Source organism: Crassostrea angulata, chromosome 2, assembly GCF_025612915.1.
Source record: "Crassostrea angulata isolate pt1a10 chromosome 2, ASM2561291v2, whole genome shotgun sequence".
In the NCBI taxonomy this organism is placed as follows: domain Eukaryota; kingdom Metazoa; phylum Mollusca; class Bivalvia; order Ostreida; family Ostreidae; genus Magallana; species Magallana angulata.
The window spans coordinates 6,420,748-6,437,007 of NC_069112.1; the positions used below are offsets into that span (position 1 = coordinate 6,420,748).

At 35.7% G+C, this 16,260-nt stretch overlaps 2 protein-coding genes and 1 pseudogene across 2 annotated transcripts; 1 reads left to right on the plus strand and 2 right to left on the minus strand.

Moving 5' to 3' along the window:
• Positions 1–3: 3 nt before the first annotated feature.
• On the minus strand, positions 4–3,308 carry LOC128172046 (uncharacterized; annotated as a pseudogene).
• Positions 3,309–3,312: 4 nt separating this feature from the next.
• On the plus strand, positions 3,313–4,792 carry LOC128173167 (uncharacterized). The gene is made up of 3 exons (XM_052838883.1): positions 3,313–3,472; positions 3,948–4,065; positions 4,612–4,792. Exons 1-3 carry the CDS (start codon positions 3,376–3,378, stop codon positions 4,733–4,735), a joined length of 339 nt encoding a protein of 112 aa, XP_052694843.1. The 5' UTR covers positions 3,313–3,375; the 3' UTR covers positions 4,736–4,792.
• Positions 4,793–9,429: 4,637 nt separating this feature from the next.
• Positions 9,430–11,302, minus strand: LOC128171296 (cerebellin-1-like). Its single transcript, XM_052837063.1, has 2 exons — positions 10,990–11,302; positions 9,430–9,990 (listed from the first exon to the last, which is right to left on the minus strand). The coding sequence occupies exons 1-2, from the start codon at positions 11,234–11,236 to the stop codon at positions 9,566–9,568; spliced, it is 672 nt and encodes a 223-aa protein (XP_052693023.1). The 5' UTR covers positions 11,237–11,302; the 3' UTR covers positions 9,430–9,565.
• Between the last annotated feature and the right edge of the window lie 4,958 nt (positions 11,303–16,260).

A 16,260-nucleotide genomic window follows, 5' to 3' on the forward strand; every position in this document is an offset into this window, starting at 1 on the left:
ATCCTAAATTATACATGTGTTTTCGTTTGGTAGGTTGGAGAGCTGTAAGTAATCCTGATTTTGGTAGGTTGGAGAGCTGTAAGTAATACTGATTTGGTAGGTTGGAGAGCTGTAAGTAATCCTGATTTGTTAGGTTGGAGAGCTGTAAGTAATCCTGATTTTGGTAGGTTGGAGAGCTGTAAGTAATACTGATTTGGTAGGTTGGAGAGCTGTAAGTAATCCTGATTTGGTAGGTTGGAGAGCTGTAAGTAATACTGATTTTGGTAGGTTGGAGAGCTGTAAGTAATCCTGATTTGGTAGGTTGGAGAGCTGTAAGTAATCCTGATTTTGGTAGGTTGGAGAGCTGTAAGTAATCCTGATTTTGGTAGGTTAGAGAGCTGTAAGTAATCCTGATTTTGGTAGGTTGGAGAGCTGTAAGTAATCCTAATTTTGGTAGGTTAGAGAGCTGTAAGTAATCCTGATTTGGTAGGTTGGAGAGCTGTAAGTAATCCTGATTTTGGTAGGTTGGAGAGCTGTAAGTAATCCTGATTTGGTAGGTTGGAGAGCTGTAAGTAATCCTAATTTTGGTAGGTTAGAGAGCTGTAGGTAATCCTGATTTGGTAGGTTGGAGAGCTGTAAGTAATCCTGATTTGGTAGGTTGGAGAGCTGTAAGTTATCCTGATTTTGTAAGGTTGGATAGCTGTAAGTAATCCTGATTTGGTAGGTTGGAGAGCTGTAAGTAATCCTGATTTTGTAAGGTTGGAGAGCTGTAAGTAATCCTGATTTTGGTAGGTTGGAGAGCTGTAAGTAATCCTGATTTTGTAAGATTGGAGAGCTGTAAGTAATCCTGATTTTGGTAGGTTGGAGAGCTGTAAGTAATCCTGATTTTGTAAGGTTGGAGAGCTGTAAGTAATCCTGATTTTGGTAGGTTGGAGAGCTGTAAGTAATCCTGATTTTGTAAGGTTGGAGAGCTGTAAGTAATCCTGATTTGGTAGGTTGGAGAGCTGTAAGTAATCCTGATTTTGGTAGGTTAGAGAGCTGTAGGTAATCCTGATTTGGTAGGTTAGAGAGCTGTAAGTAATCCTGATTTGGTAGGTTGGAGAGCTGTAAGTAATCCTGATTTTGGTAGGTTGGAGAGCTGTAAGTAATCCTGATTTGGTAGGTTGGAGAGCTGTAAGTAATCCTAATTTTGGTAGGTTAGAGAGCTGTAGGTAATCCTGATTTGGTAGGTTGGAGAGCTGTAAGTAATCCTGATTTGGTAGGTTGGAGAGCTGTAAGTTATCCTGATTTTGTAAGGTTGGATAGCTGTAAGTAATCCTAATTTTGGTAGGTTGGAGAGCTGTAAGTAATCCTGATTTTGTAAGGTTGGAGAGCTGTAAGTAATCCTGATTTTGGTAGGTTGGAGAGCTGTAAGTAATCCTGATTTTGTAAGATTGGAGAGCTGTAAGTAATCCTGATTTTGGTAGGTTGGAGAGCTGTAAGTAATCCTGATTTTGTAAGGTTGGAGAGCTGTAAGTAATCCTGATTTTGGTAGGTTGGAGAGCTGTAAGTAATCCTGATTTTGTAAGGTTGGAGAGCTGTAAGTAATCCTGATTTGGTAGGTTGGAGAGCTGTAAGTAATCCTAATTTTGGTAGGTTAGAGAGCTGTAGGTAATCCTGATTTGGTAGGTTAGAGAGCTGTAAGTAATCCTGATTTTGGTAGGTTGGAGAGCTGTAAGTAATCCTGATTTTGGTAGGTTGGAGAGCTGTAAGTAATCTTGATTTTGTAAGGTTGGAGAGCTGTAAGTAATCCTGATTTTGGTAGGTTGGAGAGCTGTAAGTAATCCTGATTTGGTAGGTTGGAGAGCTGTAAGTAATACTGATTTTGGTAGGTTGGAGAGCTGTAAGTAATCCTGATTTTGGTAGGTTAGAGAGCTGTAAGTAATCCTGATTTTGTAAGGTTGGAGAGCTGTAAGTAATCCTGATTTGGTAGGTTGGAGAGCTGTAAGTAATCCTGATTTGGTAGGTTGGAGAGCTGTAAGTAATCCTGATTTGCTCGTTTGCAGTCCGGAGATCTCCGGTAGATATTCATTGTCTACTTTTGAAATAGCAGGTAGACGCTAGAGATATCCTGAACTAAATCTGGAGGTACATGTAGCAAACGAATACAACCCTTTTATAATTGTTTTGATGATTTGTTAAGACAATTTACACTTGAGAAACTGCGAAATAAATTTAAAAAACATAAACTGGTGAATATAACAAAAAACCCACAGACCTTGGTCTCAAACTCAAATGCTGTTTGCAATGGAAAGCACCGTCTCAACATGATTATTTGTACTTATATCCATCAATTTTGCTTTTTCAAACAAGTAAATAGATGTTATAAGTTATTAACTAGCAGAAAGTGAAACACTGTGTAAACCTTTAGGAGCAAAGCTGCATGAATCAGCGTTGAAATATGATGATACGGAAGTTGAAAATCGTTAAAAAATGAAAGATTTTGAAATGAAAATTCAACGTTCAAAGTTCAAAGTTCAAATGTGGTTTATGCATTCTATACAGAAAATGAGTTGGCGTATCATCATGTCATCATTGCTGGGATACAGTTTCAGTTTCAAACTCCAAACTTTGATTCAACGTTGCAAATACTTAAGCAATGTTACAACTTGAATTAAGCAATGTTACAACTTGAATTAAGCAATGTTACAACTTGAATTCAACTACTAGTTTTCCTCAAAATGGAAACGATGTACCTACTTGTTGCGTTAAAAAATTCGGTATTTCTATTTAATTAAAAAAAATACGGCATTTCTGTTGACAGCATGACGTAGGATAAAATATGAATCGCCCGTCCTTTTATTAATTTTAACGTTTAGTATTTTAAATATTTTTGGTAGAGTACCGCGATATTGCAATAGCATATTTATATACACGTAACGTCAGTAGGCCCCGTCGTCACTATAATATTTTCTAATCACTGAACTTGATCTCTCAGAGGTGCTTGAATTTGAGGCCTATATCTAAAATTGAGACGGGGGGAAACTTGGTGACGACGGAGCCAGAAAGGTGGACGTTGTGATAACAGTGTACCTCACAAGTTGTCCACCCAACGCTCGTCACAAGGCCATGACGTCATGGTTACCACCAGTACAGGCAGTTCGATGTCGTAATGCTTGTCTCTAGCTCAGCAGTTGTCCCAATGTATTCTACATTTTTTGCACTAGGTTTGTTCCTGATATATCCTTGTTCTTCGTTTTGAAATTTAACCCGAGCCTAGTTTGACCCGAATCTGTTGACGTTGTGAAAGAGATTATATACTTACTTTATGCAGGACGCAGTGACTTGTAGCCGATAAGAGATAAGTATTAATACCTCTGTACCGTCTTGTGTACTTCACTGCACTAGTAAAGAAACATGACGTCTACTCTGTTGTCTGTGTTGGGGTTCTTTCTGTTACTGGGGCTGTGTTCAGCGCAGTGTATGATTCATCAAAGTCAGCCAGGACCCCACGGTAAGAAGAGAGAGAGAGAGAGAGAGAGAGAGAGAGAGAGACTTCACGGCAAGGAGAGAGAGAGAGACTTCACGGCAAGGAGAGAGAGAGGGGGGAGGCACTGGAAACTTACATTAACACCCGAAGAACATTCGCATATTTACATGTAACTTTTACTCAGCTCTATAATATTTTATATGAATTGTAATTGATTATGATTTATTCCTTTTCACTTTTTATCATCACTTAGCACAATCACTGTAGCCTGACCGGGTTAAAAATGTTTGAGGGTGAGAGCCTCATCAACATCACTAGTTGTATGACGGTACACATGTATTATTCCTCCTTAATCCTTAACTTTATATTATCACGTACAGCTATATGTCCCATCATTGTAGCCTGGCTGAGTTAGTGACGTCTGGGAGAGACCCTTGTCAACATGACTAGCTATATGACGTAACGCATATATTAATCCTCCTTAATCTTTTACCTGTAGCTGTGTCCCACCACTGTAACCTGCACGGGGTCGTGATGTCTGAGGGAGAGAGTCTCATTAACTCCACTACCTGTATGAAGTGTCACTGCGGGGCGGACCACAACGTCTACTGCTGCGCGTGCGTCAACTGTATTTAACTTCCTTATCCAGATAACCTCTATGAACTTTAAATTTTGTTTTATTTTTTTTTTAGGTATTTTTTTTTTTTGCTAAGAACACAATAATGTAATAATACAGCGCATAGTTCAATAATCTTTGCTTTATTGTCTATTTCATAGTTTACAAACTGTGACTTTAACGAAACTTTAGTTAAAATTATAAAGTTCATATTAAATTGAATTATCGATATAATAATCATATATTTCTCAATCTATCTCGTCATATTTTATTCAATTTTTTCCTGTCATAACTAATATCTAGATGATTTCGAAAATATATTAACTTGCTAAACTTATTTGGGCGTGATCACAATTCATTTGCAACAAATGGAAATGGTTTAATTTAATTGATAATTGGTTCTATTTTATCGAACTTTTACAATTGCATTTTTCTAATGTATATTCTACACTCCAAAAAAATAAAAAAATAAAAACCAAACCAGAAAAAAAAAAGAAAAATCCAATAATATAGATTGAAATTTTTCTTCCTTTATAATTATTTTTAGAATGCTGTCTCATTACTTGGTACCCGATGGATGTGTGGTAAATGTCAAAGAATGTGTACAGGAAATAGTGTACGAGGTGGACGGAACTCCATGCCAACCGCTGGCAGCCGTATCCAGGAAGTGACGCTTCAAGGAAATTTATTGAAAAAGATCATTTTTTATAAATAAAAGTTGCTGTAAACCTCCGTTCTTATTAGCATATACATGTATCCGGATGACAATTTAATTGTCTGCAGAGAATGCATCCTCTTTTTGAAAGGGAAAAAATAATTTTAATGATTAATGAAATAAACATGAAAATATACTATAATGATCCCTACTGATTTAGATAAGAACCTCTTTGAATTTGGTGTCGTTGTTTTATATCATAAACTAGATATAAGCAGGCCTGTGTTTATAGGATTAGAACCCTTTGATTATAGATACAGCGTTTGTTAACAAACTACATACACAGGTGTTACAGAGTCTGGTCACGCCAAATGCATGTTCCTGTCAGAAACCCGGATTACCTTACAGCTGGGCTAAGATATAACGCCCTGTCGAAGCTGGCACTCAGTAGATGCCGAGTGAATCTAAAATGGAGCACTCAGTTGTGATTATTTTGATTCTCCTCTCATCTGTGGATAGAGTTTTGGTAAGGGTAGAGTAAATATCTCAGTGCTTTCTTCAATAGTTTAATTACATTCTTTAGAACTTTGAAGGATATCGTAGTTGGTCAAAGCCTTGACGATGAGTACTTAAAATATGCAATATTTCGGTGAATATTCATAATCCATATAAGTAATGGTTATAGTTTTTTTCTCTTCTTCGAACTATTTGTACTACACTTATATTTCACTCAAATTTAGCGATTCACACGCTAAGATTATGTTTCCAGGGAACCTACAATACAGGCGATTTAGTGAAAATAAACGAGGACAAGGAACAGCACATCGGCATCATACAAAAGGTTATAAAGGACGCGGCAGGTAGAACTCACCACCCAGTGTGTCATTGCGTGGACCCTGAGGTCCACGCAGAAAATATATAAGCGAGGTTAAACCGGATGCTATGGGGAAAATTCAGCCTGCGCATGAGCTAGCCTGGTTCCTGTGCGTAATGGGTAGCTCAGGAAACCAGGCAATTACACGTTTATCTGAATCGGGATCGGGATTACATGCCATATGCACACATAAGTTCAAAGGCGCTGTAATTGTAAAGTTGTCGGTAAACAATACAGAAACAAATTATTCCTTTCAAAGAAATGATCGGCTCGTGATATGAACTGTCAGTATTATGAAATAAGATAATGTTATGCCGAAACTACAACATGCAATGCAGCATCAAATAGCATATTTGCAATGTTTTGTTGTTTTCCGAATACACATGTAAATTAACTTTACTTTTATAGTAGGCGAGGCTAGAGTACTTCCCCCGATTAATTTTTTTAAGCATTTAAGTATGATTGAATAATTATGTCACTGTATAAAAGTTTAAATCTAAAAAAAAAATGCATCAAAATATGAAATTAACTTACACAAAGCTGTCACTCCATAGTTAACAAAGTAGTGAAAATCGTAATGTGTGTGTGCAAATACTGTAAACCTACTATTAACCGCGACGACTTTATTTCGCGATTTACTTCTGATAAATTGGTTTGCTACGACTAATGTTCGCGACCAAGCCTTCTCCATACCAGTGTTACTATAACAACCATACGACAACGAATGGTTCGCTGCGAGAAGTATTCGCGACAACGAGGCCCTCGCGAACCTCGCGGAAATTTTTCGCAAGCGAATAAAAGTTGTTTTACAGTAGTAGAATTCGCCGAATGCCTCATACTATACATGTAAACTTCATTAATAGATATATCATAATTATCTTAGAAGTATGAACCCTTTAATGTCAGGGCTATACATAATACGTAATACAACGTACAAATTGAGTGGTTAAAAGCAGGGGGCTAGAATGGATGGAATCTCTAATAATCACGTTTTCGTTGAAAAGACATGCAAATGGTCCACGTATTGTAGTCATTTTTTAAAGGACAGCAACTTGTACTGCCCATAAATGTCATCTGTTTAGCTACTTCATATCCAATATCACTGCATGTCATGTTGTAAATTTGAATTTACCGGGTGGCAGTAAATACGTTGACAAAATACTGCCACCCGGTAAATTCAATATTATCTTTGACTTCTTCTCCAGAACCACTGGGTCAATTTCAACTTAACTTGGCACAAAGCATCATTGGGTAATGGGGATTCAAATTTGCTAAATGAAGGGCTACCCTTTTTTTCAAAGGGAAATAATTATGATTTATTGGAAACTTGTTGATATTTTTCAAAAATCTTCCTCTCAGAAACCATTTGACCAGAAAAGCTGAAACTTGTGTAGAAGCGTCCTCAGATAGCGTAGATTCAAGTTTGTTCAAATCATTGGCCCCGGGGGTAAGGTGGGGCAACAATGGGGGGGGGGGGTCAAAGTTTTACATAGAATATATAAAGTGAATCTTTAAAATTTTTCTTCTCAGAGACCAATCAGCATGGAAAGCTGAATCTTGTGTGGAACCTCCCTAATGTAGTGTAGATTTAAAGTTGTGAAAATCATGACCCCTAGGGGTAGGACCGGGCCACAATGGGGGGGGGGTCGTACTTTTACATAGGAATATATAGTGTAAATCTTTTAAGATTATATTTTGGCCAGAAAAGCTGAAACTTTTTTGGAAGCATCATCAGAGTGTGTAGATTCAAATTTGTACAAATCATTGTCCCCGGGGATACATGTAAGGTGGGGCCACAATGTGGGTCAAAGTTTTACATTTGAATATTTAAGGTAAATATGTTTAAATCTTTTTTTTTAGAAACTAATCAGCCATGAAAGTTGAAACTGATTTGGAAGCATCCTTATGTACTGTAGATACAGATTTGTAAAAATCATGATTCTAGGGGAGGGTGGAGCCACAATGAGGGGGGTCAAACTTTTACATAGGAATATAGTGTAAATCTTTAAAAATCTTTATCTCAAAAACTAATCAGCCAGGAAAGCTGAAACTTGTTTAGAAGCATCCTTATGTAGTGAAGATACACATTTGTGAAAATCATAACTCAAGGGGAAGGTGGAGCCACAATGGAGGGGGTCGAACTTTTACATTGGAATATATAGTGTAAATCTTTGAAAATCTTCTTCCCAGAAACTAATCAGCCAGGAAAGCTGAAACTGTGTGGAAGCATCCTTATGTAGTGTAGATACACATTTGTGAAAATCATGACTCTAGGGGTGGGGATGGGGGGGGGGGGGGGGGGCAAAAATTTACATAGGAATATAAGTCGAAAAAAATTAAAATATATTTTTCTAAAAACCATTTGCACAGAAACGCTGTACATTTACTGAAAGCAACCTCAAATAACGTAGATTCAAATTATTTCAAATCAAAATCTTGAGGGGTAGGGTGGGGCCACATTGGGATTCCAATTTAACAAAGGAAAATACTTTAATTATTCACAAAAAAATGAAATGTTATGATAAATAGTTTTACTTATATGCAAACATTTTAATGTATTGCTGATTCTTTTAAAATGTTTTAAGTTTGACCCCTGGACGATTCTTTGGCCTCACAAGGGGTTCAGAGTTTTATGTAGGTTTATATCCTTTATAGAAACAGTTGTTAAGGATCTTTTTGAGAACTGCAATACTCAACATGTGATACGTCTATAAAATCACCCTGTTAGAAAAGGAACCTGATTATAAACATAAGAATATCCAGGGTTAAAAAAATGGACTCTTACTTATTTAGGATCTACATGTATTAGTGTACTTTGCCAAGATAGTTTGAATTATATCTCTTTTAAGGTGAACGATGTGGCTCATGGACCTCTTGTTTATGTAATGACACCTTCATGTTTTAATTATTTGTTATTTCCATGTTTAAAAAAGCATCATTTTATGCATTCATCACGAAATTCAAATAATTATTCAGGTATATGGAAGTTTCTTAAATGCGGCGTACGATTATGAAATCATTGAACTTAGATTTCTTATTGTAGAATAGCCGAGTTAAGTCTCTTCATAATTATAAAGCATTTCAGGATTCTGATCATGTATGCCTCATGCAGATCAATATCTATAAAATAATATTTATTGTTTTCATTTAGGCACTGTGACAGCATGTGAAATTCGGATGACAGATGGCTCTTTAGAAACGGTTACTAAGCAAATAAATGACCCGTCTATGACGTCATACACCGCAGATAGCGAGTGACGTCATATGGTGTAACGGAGTTATGCTAGATAAATACTTTATGTTTTAATTGTGTACTGTTTCTAATGTTTAATATCAGATTAATGAACAATCAATGCGATGTTGCATTTACAGTTGTAATTTAATAACTACTGCTTACATTTGAAAACCCCTTGAAAAGAGGAACCGATAATTATCATCGGTTATTGGTAATTAAAAGACGCGTAGGTATCCAACGATGATAATTATGTGAATGATGTCATTAGATCTACAGGGTCAAACATTTTGTACTGGAAAAGCAGCAAGTGTTTAGTTTTACCTACATTTAAGATACATGTGAATACATTTACTGAAGTGAACTTAATTAAGTTTTTTTTTCACTTTGGGGGATTAACAAGCCATTGGGGTGTCGCTACACGAATGAACTGTTCTAATTTTTAGCACCAAGCAACAGTTGCCCCTCTTTGATAAGGCAGCTATGGGATCTTACATTTAACAAGTGAAAACTATTCAGAGTATAAATTCGAATCATTACGGAGGTAACAAGGGCAACGTATATATCTAAAACTGGAAAGAAACCAACAAACCAATAAAAAATATTTCTTCTTTTTTTTCAATGCTTTAGTTTATTTCAAACATACCAATGTCCTATTTTTTTTTTACGTTTTTAACAATTGTTCACAGTCTTCTGTGTTCGTCTTTCTCAATGACTGACAAAGCCTCTGCAGCATGAGTTCAGATTCTCCACCCGCTGAAGGAGGACCTATACCCCGGCCTACTGATGATGTGTCCTGTAGACGCGTCCGTGGGGTGGGTTCTGATGAACACTTCGTCCCCCTCACTCAACTGAACAACCACCACCCCGGTGGCGCTGTGGAACTCGTATTCATGGCTACTGTCTGCCACCACCTCCCCAAGGACCTCAGAATTCCTCATCAACTGCGTGTAGACTACGCCTGTCCACGTGCTCTGTATCATCCAATCAAATGCGTAGGTTCCAGCGCTTGGGGCGATGAAGGTTCCACTGTTCGGGTGGTAGTTATTGCCGACGTTAGTTTTAACGACGTCAAAGGGGATCGTGTGATGCTTGGTCGAGGCTAGTTCGTCCGAGCTTAGGAAGCTGTAAAATGCTGGCTTTTCCTTGTTTGGTGTTGCAGGAACTGGAACAAAAGGAATAACAACAGGCTGTAATTTGTATAAAATGTTTAATAATGTTTAACTTGCATTTTTAAAATCCCCCATCCTGCTGTGTGCAGGAATCTTCCTATTTTTAACTCTGTTATTCTTTTCCAATTGAAACTTTATCACTGTTTTACAAACTCTGAGCTGTTGTTCTGATAAAGGAACTTTGAAAAGCTATTTGTCAAAGAACTTGACTGTTTTGATCTTTGCGCGTGACTTGACAAAAGTGTCAGAACCGGGGGTGGGGAGGAGATGGGGGCTTTGTTTGCTAAGATAGACATAATAATATTAAGTGATTTGGTAAATCATTTAATTTTGTTTTTAAAATACCGCTACGTGTGTTTACTTTATAAAATAGAACCTGATCAGTATTATTTCAAAACTTACTTAAAACTCTAAAATACACCGCAGTTAATCACCCCCCCCCCCCCCCCCAAAAAAAAAGGCTAATATCTGCAGAACAAAAATAGCAATTAGTCTCATCATGCCACACGGGTTTCCCACCAAATAATCTAATTTCAATTATTATAATTCAAATTTGACTTTGAATTCACATGGGACTTGTCCTATTTTATTGATTTCTATAAGCTAAGTAAATTTAATATACACGTTTAAAAATTTTCCTAAAAAGACAACGCGCACTTTTTCCTCCTGAGGTATAAATCGACATTTTGTCACTATGTTTATGGTGGTTTTAATATTCTGTGCTTGTAGGAAACAATCATATTTGTTGTTAATAAAAGAATGTTTGAGTTCTGTCTTTCGAGAAGCAGGATGAAAAATATCTTATATCAACACAGCCCAGAGACATCACTTCTGAATGGAAGAAGAAGAAGAAGAAGAAGAAGAAGAAGAAGAAGAAGAAGAAGAAGAAGAAAGACCTGAATAAAAAGAAATATGTGCAATTACAGAAATTTTAACCACAAATAAACCCCAAATACTATCAAGAACACCCCAACTTCCTGTAAAACTCTCACCTAACAATCTTTTCCCGGTTTGATGAGTAAGAGTCCCCAATCCAGAGCCAACACTCGAACAATCGCATTTTAACGAGGCTACTTTAGCATCCAGTTCCGTTTTCAATGTCGAAAGCGCATTCTCAAGAGCGATCACTCTTGCCTCTAAATCCTGACGTGAGCGGTCCTCGCCTTGTCCGGTTATGACGTTTGTTTGACCGATCGTCACAATCACATAGAACAGACATATATACATTGACAACTGCATCGTTCTATCTGATACCGTTGTATCTCAATGATTCCATCTAAGATCATGCAGTGCTGTCAACACCGTGACCTGATTTTCTAAAATAAATGTCACATTTATCAAATAATGCACACAAAAAAACTGGCCTATAACAGACACTACCTAACCATCTAGGCAACATCGTTATTTGTTTTTAACTAATAGGGTTTCTGGCCTCAAAACCAAGTTGCCGTAGAGGCTGTCCTTGTAAAATCCCCAGAAAGCATGACAGGTATTTCCACTGAAAGCAACTGCACCTTCTGGGGCATTTTCCCAAGATCTCGAAAAAACTCACCTTATATTATTACTTACTAGCTGTAGTAAACTTATACAAATTCAAACCGTGAAAGATCCGTTTGAAGTGTAAGTGTATCTCTTGATGTGATGAAGGTAAGTTCCGATTTCAAGAGGTTATAGATAGCACTACATGTACATTTATTTCAATGTTCATGAAAAGAGGGTTGTGTATGGCGGTGTGATTTCCATGCCAGATGATATGTCAGATGTCATTAGTACTTGACCAACATTTATTCGAGTAAAATATAATCTTTTGTAAATACATTAGAATGGACATGATACTTTAATCATATGTAGTCTCTATTTGTTTCATCAAATCAAAAATAGGGGATACTTATCTGCAATTTCAAATGAGTATCATAAAACAATTTTACAAAGAGCTGGAAGGACAAATCATATACTAGTTAAGAACAATTCACTATGAAAATAAGATCTAAAATAATTAATTTAAAGCTAAAAATTTTGGATATGTCGTATTTCAACTACCGACTGGATTGTCCATATTTTATCTATCCACCCATCCCTCCGTCCATCCCTCTATCCATCTCTCCATCCATCCATGTCAATTCAGAACCATTTCAACAAGAGCTTGCACCTTGGTTAGTTGTCTCAAATATCACTGTGATGAAGGCCTGTCTATTTCATTGTTGGTCAGTTAGCCGTGGCTCTTTGAAATCAACAAGGTTTGTCTGGCCTTTAAGCTAGGACTAGGAAATTGCTGCATATTTCGCTTGAATCTAGCGTCATTTTAAACTGGTCTTTATGCAAGAAATAGATAGCTACCAGACACGTAGCATCATTTTTGAAAGTGGGGGTGGGGGGGGGGGGGCAGACTCATCCAAAAAATCTTGACAAGCAAAAAAAAAAAAAAAAAAAAGGTATAATCAGACTTTCCCAAAATTTTCAAAATCCAAATTACATCCTCAAAAAAAAGTGGGGGGCGAACTCCATGATAATTTAATTTTTTATATGTAATTTTTTTAAAAAATTAGTTGCTGTGAGAAAAAGTGGGGGGGGGGGGGGGCAGGCCCCCTGCCCCCCCCCCCCCCCCCCGATGCTACGTGCCTGGCTATGTCTTACCGTAAGTCCAAGGTCTTGTTAAAATTGTTCTATTCATAATGTTTAAAATTTCTATTTGCACACTTTATTAAGGATTAATGCTGTTGATTTGCAATTTCAAATAGAAAAGTGCAAATTTCCAAAATTCTTTGTTCGTGTTTTACAAAATAATAAAGCCTTTGTACTTATACATTATCCTTTTAGTACGTACTTTTGTTGCACCAAGATTTAACACGAACAGCAAGACTAAGTGTTCCGTGGTCGGTGCATTCTAAATGCTAGTTGGCTGTAAATGTCGTCGTCAACTACCCCCCCCCCCCCCCTTCTCTTTCCGCCGTCCGATTAACCAAAATACCTATCAAATCGCTTTTTCGGTTAAAACATTTTTGTTTCTGTTTTGATAGAAATAAACGTATAAACGACATATTATTTCTGATACGTTTCCGTCAAATTTGACAGATAAACGATCAAATTTGTGTTTATGTCAAAATAAAACGAGATTTGTATTAATTGTCACGGGCCATTTTAATATCGTCATTATTTATAAGACTTGCAGTTTTTTCAGTCTGTTTTTTTTACATAACATAGACATTCCTCTAAGAGATATCGCAACATGGAATCAAATCAATTTACAATCGAATTGTCACTCATCTTTCATGGCTTGCAATGAAATCAAAATGGAATAGCCTTGTCAATAAAATGAAATACTGAAATCAAAACATAAAAAATGTAAAAGTTGACGTGTTCTTGTTTGAGCAAGAAATCATAATAAGAAAGTGTATTTCTATTTACAAAGTAGTATGGATAGTTTTTATTCCCTAAGAATTATTTCCCTAGACCGCCATCTTGCGGGACTAGGTAGAGAATTTTTCCACGTTGTGAAACCAATTTCAAACATGTATGGTAGAAATATACAGGCGGAAACCAAAACAACACAGCAAATACAAAGTAAGGAAACTGTAACAAACATATATACATGTCATAAACAGTGCTTTCTTAATTAGTTAAAATTCCCAGTGATGTAAAAAGAAATTAGTAGAATAATGAAATAATTCAGACAGTTTGACCCATAGTCATAACATGACCGCAAAAGGGAAGTAACTCCGGATAAAACTGCCTTTCGAAAAAAACATATGAAAAAATGACAATAACAAACCGTGAATCATCTGAAAAATCCATAAAACGAAATACAGATTCAAGTCAAAGTGTTCTTCATTTGACTAATAGAGTCCATAAAACCACTAGTAGAGATGATAATACGTGTATCGGGAATATTGCGTACTAATGTAAACATCTACTATAAAGAAGTATAATGAAAAGTCGATATGGTGACTATCTTGCCATATATAGTCTGGAAACAAATAATAAACCTCAACCAATTTTCCCAACATTGCCAGAACAGACCTGCTAAACTGCAATTTCGATTATCACATGACATGCAAAAACAAAGCGATATCTTATTTTCTTCTTAAAGGATAATAACAGTATCCAAGTCTGGTTGCAGGAGGGGGGTGGGTGGGTATAAGACTGAAAACGAGAGTGCAGATAAAAACATAAATGCAAATTTATCAGATAAGGGCACAATTCATCAATTATGGTAAAAGGTTTTGTTTTTTATAAAGAAAATGTTAGGTAAATTGTAGGCATATTTTTTTATATCAATTTTGAGTGGATTTTCCAAATTGCTGCAATTGATTTGCATACAAGAAACATGGACCTTAACTTGAGAAATTTTGAAGATCATCTTTAAGCTAAAGTGCATCAAAATTGTCCTTGTCAAATATATGGTATAAAAGTAAAAGTCAGATTTTGTTTATTTATTTTATGGGCAGTAAGTTACCGACTGTTGCAGTACGTTACCAGTTTTAATGCATAATTGCAGTTTAATTATTGCAGAACACATGACTAAGATGAAAACAAAATGACTTAATAAGACATTCTACAAAAAAAGAAAAGAAACAAAGAAAGGAAATAAATAAAAATAAAAGGCATAATCTGATCGATATTTATTATCAATATTTAATTTCTATTTATATCTTAAATAAACATACTTTTTCATTTTAAAATGAACTGTTAAAAAGAAACCAATAATACCTTTACATGATCTACACATTTGCATTCATATATTTAAAAAACTCAATATACATGCATTGATTTACACATAATACTTATCAGAGGTCTAATTAACACCGGAGATTAATGAGGCCAGAGAGTACGTATGTTGGATAGATATTTTATTTCTGTACTATTAGTCCCCGTTTGTGTGACAGCACACACAAGCACGTCAAAACGTGTATAGAGAGATATTTGAATATATATGATGGCGTGTTGATATTTTCTTCTTGGAATTCCACTTCATATATACAGTAAAACATGGTTATAGCGAACACGCTTATAATGAAATGACGCTTACAGCGAAGTAAATTTCATCCCCCCAAGTGTCTTTTTCATGTTGTAAACTTGACGGATATAACGAATTACGCTTACAATGAAGTTAAATTGCCCGTCCCTGCGACTTCGTTATAACCGTGTTTTACTGTATTTTAAACACATAGCACTAAAAGTATTTATATTCAATTAAAAAAAAAAGGCTACAGTTTCAATATACAACTAGTTGAGATCATTATTGGCGAAATATTTTCTTTTAAAGTTTTTTTTTTTGCTTTAGGTGTATAGAAATCGCAGGATTTTAAGAAATGTATCTTACATTATTAAATGACGTGTTAAATTATATCAATCTTATAACATAGGGTCCAATCATCTTGTACATAAGCGTATACTAGTATTAAACTTGCATTTTCAAAGTTAAAAGGAAAATCATCAAATACTATTTACACTACTAACGTGAATGAAGTGACAATATTTTACAATAAATAAGATCCAATTTATCAATATCAGAATGAATTCTTGTTTTTAGATGTATTTCAAGATAAACGTTAATAAAATCTACAATCAAAAATGCCCACGGAAGACACAGTCTGTGTTATTTAGTTAACACGATTTCTACCGATATAGTTAAAGGTATACATACTTAAAAATGCACTTGTATAAACTGCTTGACTACATTTTTGTATAATAGTTCCTTATTACACTAGATCAATTTTGAAAAAAATTAAACATGTAATGCCATACCATGTGCTGTATGGGAATAGGTATTCAGATCTACTTGAACATAGAAATATAAGTTAATATATAAGTTCCACATTTAAACGGAAAAGATATTCTTTTTTATCAGTAATTACCAGGGCTGCACTAAAACGAAAACTTAAAAAAGTAATGAGAAAGGAATATTGCAAAAGTAGAGAGACAAAAGTGCAAAGAAAATATTGAAAACATTTAACTATGAGTGTTGGAGTACATCTAGTGATTATAGTGGACAGTAGATGAAAGACACTATAGGCAAACACGAAGCAATCAATGACAGACTGTATTACTTGTGATGGAATATGTTTATAAGTCCTGGCAGTTCACCTATCATAACCACCATACACAAAATGTCTTTATTAAAAAAAATCTGTTTCTTAAATACCAAACATATAGCTTGCATTTCATACCGCCGTACAAAACAATATATAAACACGTACAGACGGCACGATAGCGACAGAAGTATTTTTATAAATGATGAATTCTTCTAACATTCCAGTTTTTGT